This window comes from Spea bombifrons, chromosome 8 (genome assembly GCF_027358695.1).
Source record: "Spea bombifrons isolate aSpeBom1 chromosome 8, aSpeBom1.2.pri, whole genome shotgun sequence".
Lineage (NCBI taxonomy): Eukaryota > Metazoa > Chordata > Amphibia > Anura > Pelobatidae > Spea > Spea bombifrons.
The window spans coordinates 41,098,243-41,113,340 of NC_071094.1; the positions used below are offsets into that span (position 1 = coordinate 41,098,243).

Sequence of the window (15,098 nt, forward strand, 5' to 3'; positions counted from 1 at the left end):
TGAAGTCCAACAGATTCACTTTTTTGGTGATTTTTTACTTTTTTGGGGCGTCTCCAGAGGTTGGCCCTGATCTGGTGCCTTCTTATTTAGGGGTTTGTGCGGCACATAAACCTCTCGACACATAGTTATCAATGAACGTCTTCATTTTCAGTAACTGATGACAGACGGAGGGTCTGTGGAGCGACTGTAACCACATGTAGACCCCTGCGGTGTGCACTGGGTTGAGCAACTTGGGCCGTACACCGGTTGGGTGCGTTGCTATGCATTACATCCTCCTTTGCACTCAGCTCCGTGTCCCTGAAAACCCTTCCCCCTTATCTGACAACACAGGCAAAAATAGACTGGGTCATTACGGTGTTTACTTAGTGCTGTTTACTGGAGAATCGTCTATTATTAGGAATAAGAAACTTTGTAAATATTGTGAAATATTGTGCCTCAAATCCCATACTAAAAATACAGAATGTTAGCCACTATATGACTTCATTTGAAAGGTATTAAAAGTTATTAAAAACAGATGAACTACCCCCCGCCCCAGAAATTAAAAACGTCCATTTACTAAAAAACACTGTTGTTGCCATTTTTATTTAGTGATTAAAAGAATATCTAATGTGTTACCGAGACAAGTTTTAAGGCCTCTACATTGTTTAAAAGAAATGAAAACATTCAGCAATCAAAACCGTCGAACATTTGTTTGTTGCGCCTGATATAATGTTACACGCAAAAAGGTGTATGACATCACAACGCCAGCCACGTGTGATGGTGTCGGCCAAGTCGTGAACACATTGTGATGTAAGTGCTGCCATAGGTGTGATGTATAATCTCACAAAAAGGAAATCTAGTGCTGAATTGTGTCCCCCCCCCACACCTATGGCTAGGTGAGCCAGCGTTGACACCCTCCCCCGTCCGGCTCCTCAAGGGTGGGCGAGTGTGAGTCATGTCGGCACTAACTCCTCCACTCACTGAGTATTTTGTTGTGAGTGGCTTTTGCTTGGCTAGTGCCACCAGCCAGCTTGCCCACCTCTTCCCCCACCTTATAGCCATTCCCTGTTTGTGATGACTTATCCAGCGACCAAAACTTGGGCAAGTCCAAAGACCCTCAAAGTGAATATGAACAATGAACCTGGCTCGCCAATGGTGGTCTCCTACCGGCACGTATAACACCGCTCAGTGCCAGGAATTAGAGTTGGGCCACCTGGAGGCAGCAGATTGTGACCTCTTTTATCATGTCTGTTCATCCAGAATCCATGTCTTCGTACTTACTCTAAGAAACAAAATATGCATACACAGAATAGCTGGCTGCTCGATATTCAATGTAAAGAATATTTACATTACAAACAGATTCGAAAAAAACAACAACACATGGACCGTTTCCATTGCACTTTATCAGAAATTCAAGGACACGGTGCTGAGTGCAAAGCCAAGAGGTGGACTGATCCGGGAAAGCAGAGACTAAGTGCAAAGACGGGAGCGATGCTCTGATCCGATTAGTTTCACAGAACCCCGCGCACGCCCGAGTGTTCCGCACGAGAATTTATTTATCAGCCACTGACGGGCGCAAAACACCACTTTCCATAAGGTTACATAATGCCCACCATATGGCGATGTTCCTACAGCTCCTCCCTAATGCCCACCTCTGTTATTTATGGGATCGGATAAAGAATAAATAGAGTAAAGAAAGGGTGGCATTGAGGCAGAAGCTGTCAGGAGAAGGTGAGCACCTCTGGTGTTTGACATGTAGAATAACTCCCTGCACTTTTCTGGTTATGGGTCCCTCACATTCATCTGTGTCTCTTATGTCCCCCTTCTAGGTTTATTGTGCCCACCATGCTGCGTCTCTCTGTTCTCCTCGCTGCCCTCTGTGCAGTCGCTTATGGTGAGTCTAAGATGCGTCCATGATCTGGAATCTAATTTGGGAAAACTAGCAGAGTCGGAATTGCTGGTGTTAAGAGCTCACAGGAGAATTGTTTTTTTTTTTAACCCAAGGAAGGTTTACCCGTAGGGTCCATTTTTGGGGTGCATCAGATGGGGCTAGAGGGTCTTTAAAAGCCCGTTTTCAGATAAAAAGATGAAATCATGATAAAGATTCTTGTTGGGGTGAAAAAAGATTGGTAATCCAGTATAAGCAGGGAATGGGACAGGGAGCATAGGGAAGGTAAAAGTTACCAGAGGGTAAGTGTTACTTTCTCATGCAGGCTGCCCCACAATCCTCAGTAAATCCCAGTGGGGCGGACGATCTCCCACCTGCAGGACCGCAATGGCCACACCGGTCACATACGTGGTCGTCCATCACACAGAGGGAGCATCCTGTACCACCCAGTCTACCTGCATCACCCAGGTCAAGAACATCCAGAGTTACCACATGAACAGCAACGGCTGGTGTGACATCGGATACAAGTAAGACGGGAGCGGACTGGGGTGTTTTGGGGTAGTGAGAAAGGATGCCATGGATCCGTGACGGGGTGGGTTTCACGGTTATGTAGATGGAGAGTGTCCCCTAGGCACCTGCACCTATACACCGAAACGTCTCTGCTTTCTCTGCCACGCAGCTTCCTGGTCGGAGAGGACGGATACGCTTATGAAGGACGTGGCTGGACTTCGGTCGGAGCTCATGCACCAAATTACAACTCAAACTCGATCGGCATCAGCGTGATTGGATCCTTCTCCAGTGAGTCTTAAAACCAAGGGGGCAGAACACAGATGGGGCTGGGGAGGGATGACAGGTTATTAATGTGGGAACTTGCCTCATCACGTGGTAGCGGGTTAGAAGTCTGCATGTTTCTAAAGGGTTCTTTGAGCTGGTAAGAGGGTCAGGTCACTTTTCTCACTCACTTTGCTCCTCTACCTTTAGGCCGTAACCCCAACACCGCAGCTCAGAACACAGTTAAAAACCTCATCAGCTGCGGGGTCTCCAGAGGCTACATTAAATCTGCCTACATCCTGAAGGCCCATCGCAACGTGACAGCCACGGATTGTCCAGGGAACACCTTCTACAGTACTGTGACAACCTGGCCCCGCTTCCAGGCTTAAACCCCAAGTAACTGCTTGGTAACCGTAACCCAGGTGGCTGAATCATGGGACGGAAGTTCAGTGGAGGAATGAAGAAATCCAGCCATCACATTCCTTTACCTGCCTCAACACTAAACTTTCCTGACCCAGAAGCAAAATAAATGCAACTAAACAAAGCTTACAGAATTTTGGTGTTTCTTTTTTCTTCTCTTATAAAGCAAATTAGAACAAACATTAAGAAGACAAGTTTTTTGTTGGTTCCTCCGGCCATAGTGTGTGGTACAAAGGCACAGAACAGGACCATAGTGTGGGGGGACTGGACGAGGACATAGAGGATTGCACACATTTGTCAAGTTGTGATACTTTGTTGGTGGAAACCAATAGTTTCACTACCTTTACACAGGCGAACCCGGAGACCTTGATGAGGTCCGTGTAGCACCCGCTCACCAGAGTATATCATAGCGAGGGAAGCTCACTCCAAACACAGTGAGATTACAAGGGACACATATTTGATAAAATTCAAAGCAGCACGGGGAATATTTGATTGGCCAAAGGCACTTGAATCACAAAGCTGTATTTGTCACTCTTACCTACACAGTCAATCACAGTATTTTTTAAATAATACTTTATCTGACACCATAGCTGGATTGTGGTCAATTAATTCTCCTAGTACAAAAAGAGCAGGATAGAAAGCATATATAATCACTCTCTTCCGTGTTCCCTGCCCTCACATAGACATAAGATCAAAAAAAAGCAAGGTTTCCTAAAGAACCGACATTCTGTAAGCTAGCAATGGACTAGATCTTGTTCCGGACAGACAATGGTGTCATTTGTGAACGCGGTGCCTGTAGGGGTACAGTCATCTCTTTATGGCACGGCTAAGCAGTTCCTGGCAGTTGTTGCAGACCAGACAGGTTTAGCTTATTAAAGAACAATATTTTGGGAGTCTGCTTTGGTCTGCAAAAGGTACAAGAGTCGTTCTATCTGCGAGACTGCGTGTTGTAAGCTTCAAGTTCAAAGAGACAGTGTTTCACTCAGGAAGGCAACAAGTATCTTGCACAAGTTGATGATGGTTGGGCGGTGAAGATTTTCCTCGGTGTCGTCATGCGTGTGCCAGACAGCGGGGAATGGCGTGGAGATCACATGTAGGGCCGGGACACCTAAACATTGTTTATAGAGTGAAAGAAAGAAAGAAAAAAAAAAAGAGACATGAGACACTAAACCATCCACCAAGCAAGGTAGAAATAAACAACAGGACAGTGTTATCAGTGCTCTGACCTCGCCGTATGAACGGAATGTGATCATCCTCCACGGCACCGTAATACAGATCGCCTCTGAAGTAGGAGTTTTCCAAGGGATGAGATTGGAGTAGATCAAAGCCGTGTAACCGTTTCTCTAAAAAGGGACATAGAGAAGGTTATTGGGGTAAAAGAAGAAACTAAAAAAAGGGTAGGCACAGAATTTCCTTGAAGAAAGGAAGCTCTCACCAAGATCACGCAACCTCAGGAAGTGTCCCCGCGTCCCAGAGAAGTGGTTCACAATCAACGGGTTTGCAGCTCCAAGCAGATCCAGGAGAACGAACAGACCCTACAACCAAAAGAGAGGAGGGTGATAAAAGTCAATCAGTGTAAATATATGGCCGTAGAACCAATCCCAACAGGCTATTCCTGTTCTTACAATTGCGTCGAGTTGATTCCCGCCACCTCCCGGCAGCTCTGTTTTTTCTAACCGTTGGGCCAAATGCCGGGCCCCGTACAGCGAATCTGTTTCCGTCCAATCAGCAACAGCCTCTTCGCCGTCCAAGAAGAAGAGCTGCAAGGTAAGCGAGGAGCCCTGTTGGAAGACAAGGAAGCAGAGTGTCCAGGAGCTTGCAATTTTTTGTTTTGCGGGTGTAGATATTATCTGGCAGGAAACCCCTACAGAAAAAGTCAGATCAGGCATTTAAATAAAACAGATCTTACAATTCGGGGCAATCCCTTTACAACGCAGCAGGGAGTTCCTTTAAATAAGAAATACATAGATATGGACACCTTAAGACCTTATAAATTAGTAATTTTACAGCAGGACTCAACTTAAGTCCTAGTTTCCACCAACCAAGGAGTTAATAATCATCCATTATTCATTCTTATAGGAAGCACCAAGAATTAACGAGCCTCCTGTTTACATACATTGTCTTTAGACAATGTGTTGGCTTTGCCTTTCTGCCTCACCCTTTTTTCTTTATTATGGGCTTTTTGTTCTTCCTATTTTGGCCCGTAAAATGGATCGTTCCTTTGTTGGTCTTTAATGGCCACGGAGAGGCTTTATCAGGAATTTAAAAGTCATTCGATAAATTAAGAGACTGAACTATAAGGGGGGGGAAGGTCGGGAAGACATTCACCCTGTTTTTGAGTTCCTTTAGCCGCGTGTCGAGCGCTGTGACCGCTTCGAGGATCAGAGAACAGGGCACCGCCGAGTCAGTAGCTCCCACAAAGGCACGGCCCTTCCTGTCCTTAGGAAAGATCTTTGAATCCAGATGGCAGGCGACGACCACGCGGCGACGGGCAGAGGGATCCAGCGTCGCCACCACGCTTCCGAATGACAAGGATCCGCGAGGGGTGGGGGCATCAAACAGGTCCAGGTCGACAGTCCAACCCGAGGACAAAGACCGCAGGTGGCCGGTAATGAGCTGAGGACGGAAACAAGACAGACTATAAACGCTGGGAGTATTAAATACAGGGCAGAGTCACTCGTCTGCAGCGCGGGATGATACAGATCAGTTCCTGTGACGAGCGATTAAAGAAGGTGAGGTCATTTATAGGGAAGGACTACAACTCTCATTGTGCTCAGCACTGGGAACGTCTGTCATATAGTTGCAGTCTAACTATAATACTCAGTACCCTCACTGTATTAGCCTCTACCACCTCTGCTGGGAGGCTGTTCCACTCATCTACCACCCTCTCAGTAAAGTAAAGTGAACTCACCTCTCTCACCAGCCGGTTCCCAGCACTCCCAGGTTGTCTCTCGATCAGCATCGGTCTCAGGAAAGACGTCCATAATCGATTAATATTCACCTCGGACACAAGCTGTCTGATGTAGCTGCGGGAGAGCGCCTTCGGGACGATCTGTCACATGGAAAGGCAGACAGTGAGCTTTATTCACTAACAGGGGTCGTGAACCCAGTGAGTTTCTCCTGCATGAATTAAGCTTTTGCGCTGCGCAGTTCAGACCGCATTTCGCTATAAGAGACCGTCTCGTGAACAAACCCCAGCGCGTTACAGGAGAGGGTCAAACATAGCGTTAAAAGACATGAGATGAGAAACATCAGGCGTATGCATTAAAAAGGTGTTATCATCACAACAACAGCAACCTAGCGATGCTCTCACCAGATTTATTGGTTGCCATGGTGAACAGATCACATTTTAAACTTCGCACTAGTATAAATAAGCCCCATAGGGTAACACAAAGACAGAGAGAGACAGACAGACAGAATCACTAGGGATGAAAGAGTTGCAGACAGGTACAGAGAGCCAGTGGCCCCTCTATCCCCCCATCCCTCTCACCTCCCTGTCTGCTCCCTTCCGGTCTTCCTCCGTCACACTCCGACTCTCTGCCGAGCTCTCCCATAGCAATATGCCGGCCCCAATCAGAATCCCAGCGCCCAACACCAGGAAGGAGCGGAATCTAGGGCCCCTAGGGCTGGCCCCCAAGAGTCCCGCGGAGGCACGGGAACTGCGAGCAGCCCGGCGAGGACACATCACACCGAAGCGACCAATGAAATGCAGACGAGCATGTCAACTGAATGGGCGCTCAGCCAATCAACCGACTGCGATGTTCAAAATTTGAAGTCACAGAGGCAATCACGCGTCTAAAAAAAACTGAGAAAGAGGTAGATATAACAGGGATCCAATCAAAATTAAAGGGGGCGGGATTTTAGGATTGACAGCTCATCGTAAACATAGTGTATCAGTAGTAGGCGTGCGGTAGAAAGCGCCATCTTTGAAATGGGTACTTATAGCTATTAAGCGTCAACTCTCTCTCTTTTTAAAGTAGAAGCGGACCCCGAATTCTTTTTTTACAGCCGTACACCCATAATGGGTCACGTGAACATAAACGTATAGCTACCCAGCGGAGGAATACTAAACCTATACCCCCCCCAGAATGTCAAATGGCCAAAGAGGGACTGTTTTGCTGCGGAGCGCAGTTAGGAATACATCACCGAGACATTTCTATATGACTTTACCGTATATCGAGCTTTATGTGCGCCATTTAGAGAAACTTACATAGGGTCAGTGTGTAAGCTGCATACTAAATCATACATGACCAGTGTGCTTTTCATATACATACCTGGGAGCTCTCGTGGTTTTACTGGCAGAGTTTTTGCCCCAGTCTCATGGTAAATGGGCAGATTCTCGAGGACACCGAGTCTGGAACTGACTCCTTCCCATTCTGCACGGCTGTGATCATATATAAGACTACTGGGGTTTTTATAGTATATCTATATATATATATATGTGTGTGTGTGTGTGGTGTGTGTGCTAGACGCTCTTGCTATGACGCTATAAAGCAGTGACATGATGTCGCAGGAGCCCGCCATCCGCTTCTGTAACACAGCAGCTCCCGACAGAAACACGCCAATGACATGATAACAGTTACCTTGTGTGTGTCTAGTAATAAAATAATTACCGTACCTGAGAACGCTCAGGATTTTTCCCGATAAAGCTGTTTTCTTGTGAAAAGCACGCCGGGTCCGGGCGACGCACCCTTATCTGCTGCCATTCATTCATGTGGTTAGGGGTCCGCTAGATCGAGTTTGCAGTTTTGCTTCCTTCTCGCTTATCTCCCACAGTCTTGAAAGGGTGGTAGATAAATGGAAGAGCCTCCCAACTGAAGGGGTAATACTAAATTTGATTTACAAATATATTTTGGGATGAGGCTTTACCAAAAGCACTTAACCCTTCAGTGGGGGAGATCTCCCCAACCACCCGTTTACACTACGGAGGCTGTGCCGGGCTGGCTGCTCAGCATTAAGACAGAGTGCCGATATATGCCATCATATCCTGGCGCCCAGTAGGGAGAGGGAGAGAGAAAGGGGGGAGACAGAGAGAGAGAAAAGGGGAGAGACAGAAAGATGGGGGAGACAGAGAGAGAAAAAGGGGGGAGAGAGAGCATCGGTTGTTGTCATAGAAACTGAAAAAGCTTCTCAAACATTTTAGACCTCCAGAGGATAGAAGAATGACAGATCGCTTGGTGTATTTGCTTAACGTGTTAAGGCACTCGTGTTTTGCCCCCTTTAACCCGATATGATATTGTGGTATGGCTCAACAATCAAAAACAGACATAAGTGCGACCAGTAAATAAAATCAACACGGAAAAGAGAAATCAGCTAGCTTCGCCAAAAGGTCACGTGGCCATATTTCAAGCTGCAGAATAGGAGACATACAGAAAAGAATATTAGAGGAGTGAGGGGTGGAAATAGCAGGACTGTTAAAGGGTAAGCATATATTCCATTAAATATATATATATATACTGCATTAATCACTGGGGTAACTTCGCAGTTCGAGACAACTGCATTGGGGGTTTAGAAGATTACGGGCTCCGTTTAAAGACATGGCTTTAAATTCTGTTAATGAATGATGGGATTCTGCAACCCCCCCTCCATATATGATTTTGCTCCTTTGCTCACCCCCAGCTATTCTAGACACAGCAGATGTCTTCCAGGCAGCCATCAGTGGCAGGAACTATGGAACCACAGAGGAGGGCAGTTACGTCTTCTACCCCCGGTGAGTGCTTTATTTTTCACTTTTGAAAAATACCTGAATATGCATTTTTCTTTAGTAGGGCTGACAGGGACAATACACTGTCCTTTTAAAGGTGAGCCCCCCCCAGCCGCACTGTATACAGTAATAACCCTGCCCCAGCACTGTATTGAGTAATAACCCCCCCCGGCAGTGTATACAGTAATGTAGGTCGGCATTGAGGGAAAAAAAAGAAAAAAAAAAAGACAAAAACTGCTTTTATCTCGTTTTGCTCCAATAAACTCCCTTTACTCTTGGTGACTTTCGTGCTCAAACACCACACCGAGCTGATGCTTTATGGCAATGCTAATGAAGTCCGTTCCTCCATAGACTTATTATTTAGGTAGGTGTTGGTCCGCTAGCCTGGGCTAATAAGATAGCGGATTTACAAAGCATACAAATGGCTAATAAGCAGCTGCCTGAAAATATTATACAAAAACTATAGAAGTTTCCTGGTAATCTGATACTAGTAATAATAGATACCGGAGGGCGCTCTCCTCTGAAGAAAACGGACCGCCGGGGGGCAGAGAGAACGTGTATTTCGTACTCTTAGGCGAGTGGTTTGTGCGATATCACAGACTCCAAACTCACACTTGGTTTAATTACCTCTGGATTGCACAATGATCTCTTTTACAAGGTGCTGTTCTGGGGCAAAAGCTAAAGGTGCAGCGATGATCATCCCTTTGTTTTTCATACGGATGGCTCAACATTTAGAACTTTGCCCCAGAACTGTTTTTTATGATTAGAGCACAGTGTCTCAGTACTGGTAAGCAGCTATACAGTGTGCCCGGCCATACGACCCGATCACAAACGCCAATATCACGAAGCGGAGCTGCCATCACGTGGACCTAGGTTCTCTCCTTCAGTTCCAGGAGTCTTTTACTCGATCGCAACTCCTATGGAAACCCTCAATCCCAACGGCATCAAAGGAACCGAACATCTAAGGTTCTACACGAGAACACAGAAGAGGCAGCTCTATCCTGCCAATCACATCCATATTCTCCCAATCAAGGTGACACACCGACATCAGTGAATTTATAAATAATCCCTTTTATTCAGATTTCCAAATGCCACAGCCCCCTCCCTCCCCGGTTCTCCTCGTTTCACCTGCTTTCGTCCCCCTCCCGGTGTCCTCTTCCCCTCCCCCGAGTGCCCTCTCCCGGTAGCACCCAGTTATTGTCATGTAGTCCCAACTGGCATCCCGGAGCTGCTCTGTCCGGCTTGCGACAACACATCCAGTAGGATCGCCCGTAAGGCAGGTCGTGGTGGTAGGGCTTTGGGTGCCACCTGCACATAGAGACGTCCCCCCTCTTGTAAAGACGCTTGCATTGTTTACAGGGGTCATCGCGATACAGGGGGTCCCTGCTCCAACGTGAATCACACGGTCTTACCCCGTAGTCCTCAATTAATGCCTTAAAACGCCGGCATGCGCACTTCACGGCGGCTAGAGTCTGTGTGGATAAGTAGCCGAAAATAACCAGGAGGACATGGTCCGGCAAAAGCGAGAGACAGAGCCGTGGCTGGAGGAGCCGTTGCACCTGGAACCGGATTTCGAGAAAGTCATGGGATACATGACGGTAGAGGCGGCAGAGTGGCGGCGCGGGTGGTGGTGGAGGCGGGGGTGGAGGTGGGGCAGGGGAGAGGCGTGGGAAGAAGAGCTGGCCAGGTAAAGGTTCTGTTTCCCCTGCTTCCCCTCCATAGAAGACACAGCGGTCTACAGCACCTGTCAACACGAGGTCCACATGAAACCCAGAAGCAGAACCGGTGGCATTCTCTTCTTCCTCCTGCTCGGCCTGAGAAGCCTCCATCTTTTCTAACAGGACACAGACACGGTGCGGTTCGGGGCTTAACAACTGATAAAGGTCACAAGTAATGGGGTCCCCAGGTCGTTCAGCCACTCTAAAGGCAATGCGGACCTCCCGCTCTGCGTGCTCGGCCTCATACTGCGCAACTGCCTCTGCCACACTCCGACAACGGCTTTCTTCTCCATCTTCTGAGGATGTCACCAAAACCAGGGGAGGTCTTGGCGGCAGTTCCTCGGCAGCGCGACTTTCTGCCAAGGCCACCATTTCAGCTACCGACGGAGGAGCTTCCGGATCGATTGCGTGGCGTCGCCGCTTAGCCCTGGAGCTGCCCCCTGCGCTCCAGCGACCTTTAACCTTTGCGCCACCTGGCCGCGATGACGCTCCACCTTCTGCACACTGATAAGCCACAAAGAACGCCACCTTCTCCTTTGTGTTCCCTGGCTTGATAACATACCAAGTATCCAACAGTACACGGTCATCGCCTTTCTGACAATGGGGAACATCAGAAGAAGGGACTTCTTCTTCTGGTGGCTTCGCACCTTCAATACTTTCGTCACTATTACCTCCCTTGCCACTCGAGTGGCAATTAGAAGTATAAGTACCAAAAGGACGTGGGCTCCACAGACGGATGGGGGATGGTACTCTAGGTTCCATGACTTCCGAGGGGCAAACGTTGAGGAGGTCAAAGTGGCAACATTGAGATCAGGGAGCACTTGGAAATCTTTAAACGGAAAAAAAAAGAGATTAGTTATCAAGAGAAGAGCGAGAAGCACCGAGTACAACAACAAGCAAGGATCTCACAGGTCAACAGCAGACATTCGGAAAAGGAAAGGGTTAGTTGAGAGTATGGAACTATGATAGATTCAGAAAGGCATAGAGTTAACGTAATAATGTCTGAAACGACAACGATCCAGAAAGAACAATGAGCAGAGGCGATGGCATGGAGGAAACCCGACAACCAATGAAGAGTATCACTGTAACTGAATATGGTTGCATTCTATACATATCCACTCCCTAATTCCGTTATACGATCCTGACAAAGGAGCTTGGAGAAAAATGCCAGGCCTTACATCCAATCAGTAACCTGAGAATGTTACCCCAAGACATACGAAACCTGTCCAAATACCCCCAATGTCAAAAATCAGCCCCTCAATCCCCAGACCATGTAAAAGTGGCCACGTGCGCCCGACGCAAGCCAAATTTACCATTATGCCCCGTGGGGACCTGACTGGGAGATGCGGTCCAGGGGTTCATGTTGGTGACCTCCTGGGTGATGATGTCAGAGGATGTAGTAGTGTCTGCTGCTGCAGGATGACAGAGAGAAATCCCAGCGCTGGATACAGTAATCCAGAGCGTAATCAAAGATCGCGTTGGCTTCCAGCCTTATGACCTCAAAAAACAGTCTGAGCTATTTAAATACCCCGGCAGTGTCACCAGCTGATCACAAGCTCCACGCATCCAGTACTGTGTGTTCTAGCGCTCGCCATACACAGACTTATTACCTCCCTAGCAGCCCTGGTTTGTTGTTGTCTGGATTGATAGAGTAATCAAATCTCACTTCCTCTTCCAGGCTGTGGCCACTGAAACCTCCAAGTGTGTTCTGGATTAAAGCCATCCCTCAGCCTGGCTGCACTGTGATCTGGCCCCTGATTATGGTGAGACCTGCTCCAGCCTCTAGAGCCCAGGGGTCTGCCTCCAAAACCCTCAGCTCCAGAGCCCCCTAACCCCGCACACAGCTCACCTGTATTCCGCTGCTGACCCAGATGAAGTTCAAGGCCAACCATAAATCCAACCTGCCTTTGAGCAGCTTCTCCCTGTCCCAGCGTCAATCCAGATCCTGCTCCAGAATCAATCCACTTCTGGTTGCTAATCCCAATTGAACATGGATCTCTTTGCTTACATGTCTGCCTGATCCGAGTAATCCTGCCCCCGCCTCTGCCCCGCACCCGGCAGTGACCGGTTTGACACCCGCTGGGTCCCCACACACACCCTTTGAGATGTCACCCAGGGAGGGGTGACGGTTGGTGTTTGTCACCTGATCCCTTAAAGGGCCAGGCTCTGCTTCAGCACCCACGCTCCCTGCGCTCTGCTGACAGACAGGAGCAGGAGGGGCCGGCAGCCAATCAGGAGCCTCAGATCCGGGCATTTCCTTATATGGAAAAGCCCGGACACCATAAGGAAGCGTGGAACAAATGCACAGCCCGGGTGCAAGCGTATAATGTCCCTATCACAGGAGAAGGTGAAAAAGTGGCTTTTGTTTATAAGATATTTACCCACCCGCCCCGCGGCTGCTGGGATTCTGTAACCAAACCAGTGATTCCCAGTACTGGCGCATATTTGCTGGTTATTCCTAAAAAATAGTTATTCCTGTTAGCAGTCATATATATATATATAATATAATAAATACTGACCCATACATGACACAGGGTAGGAGTTATTTTTGCCCCTAAGAAGGCCTTTGCGTGGCGCAAAAAGGTGCCATGAGACCAACCCTTACTGGTTAAGATGTCATTAGTAGGTGGCACACTCGGCCTAGGAATAGGGCAGCCCGGGCAGACCAAATCTTGATAATAAACAGGACAAAACGGGGTCAGGGCGGGCAGCAAACAAGCAAGGCCGGAATGGTGCGCTGGAAGTAAGGGACCGTAACACCAGAGACAGCCCAAATACATTCCGGCACAAAGCCCGCTCTTTTAATTATTGTTAAAATACTGATGTGATTCTGACGTATGACGTGTTTTTGTTCCAGTGAACGGGAGGCCAGCAAGTAGATTTGACAAAACTGGGATTCTCTATGACTAAACGGCCATCTTGTTTGTATCAGTAAGCAGGACATCTGGTAATGAATCCTTTCAAGGGTTAAGCAGATCTATGTAACACTATAAGTACTATTTTGTCGCTGACACATACACATTCATAATAACACACAAACCCACATACACATTCATGCTAACATACAGACACTTAAACCTACACATTCATGCTAACACACATATGCATTCACGATAACACACAAACACTTACACATATACATTTACCCTAATGCACACACTTATACATTCACATTCATGCTTACGCACACTTATACCTACACTCTCCCTTACCCTCTCACTTACCCTCTCACTTACCTCACTTGCAGCTCTCTGCACACGCTCAGTCTCGCTTTTACGGTGGGGTCACGTAACATACCTGCCTCCCAGGGCCGGTCCAAAATTGTCCTGGACGGACTGGATCTTTATAAATAATTTTAGACCCGACCTGGAGGGTCCACCATAAGAACATCACATTATTACATCACTGTAATAGAAAGGTAGAATCTGCCGGCAGATCAGACCCGTTTCTCCCGCTGTAAAGACTCTGACCTTAACCAGTCGTTGGTCTCGTCTTAGATTCAGGAGCGATATACCTATCACATGCATGTTTAAATTCCCTATATTAACCTCTACCACTTCTGTTGGAAGCATATATATAAGCATATATATTAACACGTATATTAGCATATATTAACATGTATGTTTCGTTTACTAATAGATCATCACCACGTGTTCCCTTGGACCTAAATATATCTGGGCACCTGTGTTCAAGCAGGAATTTACCAGGAGGAAAAAAACGTCAGCCGAGCGGCTTTGTGAACCTGGGACGAATGTAGAAGCGGAGTAAGCAACAAGCCCATTATGTTGGCTGCTGTGAGTATTAGAGAACAATCGTCGCTCTGTGTCGGAATCTTTAGTAACCCTGTAGAATTTTAAAGCCTCCAGCTTCCGTGTCCAGACTTTTTTATTGGTTTGTTAAATATTGACAGACCGTCCCTTGCTCTCCCCTGGTGTTAATATTCCGCGCATGCGCCCCTTGCTGGATTTAGCGTAGTCCGTTGTTCTGCTGGTGGGTCGCGCTGACCAATCAGACTCCTCTTGGCGCGCTCCAAGGTGAGTCCTGGCACGCAAACCAACAGCTGTCATGTGACGGCTTGATCTGTCACGTTACATCTGGCAGCCTGTATTTTTTTTTTATTTATTCGCTATTTATCCTGCGAAGAAGATAGTTTAACCCTTAATCATTAACCCAACGGTGATTAAAGCAGGTCCAGTCACTTAAACAGAATATTAATCTGCTACGTGGCTGAAAGTCAAGCGCGTCTCTGTACGATTCTACAGAAATATGTTTTAAGAAAGGAACCCCCTAACTGCTGTTGGAATTCTACTTTAACCCCAACATTCACATGCTTTTATATCTGGTGAATTAAATGGCTTGTGGTCACAGCGCTGAAGCACATGGTCTTTCTGGTTGTTATGTTCAGGTGTGCCGTGACATCGCATGCAGGTGTCCTCGTGGCGGAATTAGGACTCTGCGGAGCCCGAGGCGGGGTACCAAAGTAGGGACACGTATGTTTTCACGTTAACGTCGGTTTCAGTAATCGGATGCGCTGCTCTGTGCGGTAACATAGAGCTCACACAATGTACTAAGCAGGCGGTAAAACTAATGACATAGACTGCCCTGCGCAGGTAGAGAG

At 47.4% G+C, this 15,098-nt stretch overlaps 3 protein-coding genes across 3 annotated transcripts; 1 reads left to right on the forward strand and 2 right to left on the reverse strand.

Annotated features, from left to right (window-relative positions):
• The first annotated feature begins 1,719 nt into the window (after positions 1-1,719).
• Positions 1,720-3,182, forward strand: LOC128503806 (peptidoglycan-recognition protein SC2-like). The gene is made up of 4 exons (XM_053473998.1): positions 1,720-1,873; positions 2,193-2,394; positions 2,547-2,665; positions 2,849-3,182. The coding sequence occupies exons 1-4, from the start codon at positions 1,825-1,827 to the stop codon at positions 3,025-3,027; spliced, it is 549 nt and encodes a 182-aa protein (XP_053329973.1). The 5' UTR covers positions 1,720-1,824; the 3' UTR covers positions 3,028-3,182.
• Positions 3,183-3,543: 361 nt separating this feature from the next.
• On the reverse strand, positions 3,544-6,788 carry QPCTL (glutaminyl-peptide cyclotransferase like). The gene is made up of 7 exons (XM_053473996.1): positions 6,549-6,788; positions 5,970-6,110; positions 5,387-5,674; positions 4,684-4,839; positions 4,494-4,593; positions 4,285-4,401; positions 3,544-4,166 (listed from the first exon to the last, which is right to left on the reverse strand). The coding sequence occupies exons 1-7, from the start codon at positions 6,741-6,743 to the stop codon at positions 4,021-4,023; spliced, it is 1,143 nt and encodes a 380-aa protein (XP_053329971.1). The 5' UTR covers positions 6,744-6,788; the 3' UTR covers positions 3,544-4,020.
• Positions 6,789-9,813: 3,025 nt separating this feature from the next.
• FBXO46 (F-box protein 46) lies at positions 9,814-12,476 on the reverse strand. Its single transcript, XM_053473995.1, has 2 exons — positions 12,330-12,476; positions 9,814-11,309 (listed from the first exon to the last, which is right to left on the reverse strand). Exon 2 carries the CDS (start codon positions 11,240-11,242, stop codon positions 9,887-9,889), a length of 1,356 nt encoding a protein of 451 aa, XP_053329970.1. The 5' UTR covers positions 11,243-11,309; positions 12,330-12,476; the 3' UTR covers positions 9,814-9,886.
• Positions 12,477-15,098: the final 2,622 nt, after the last annotated feature.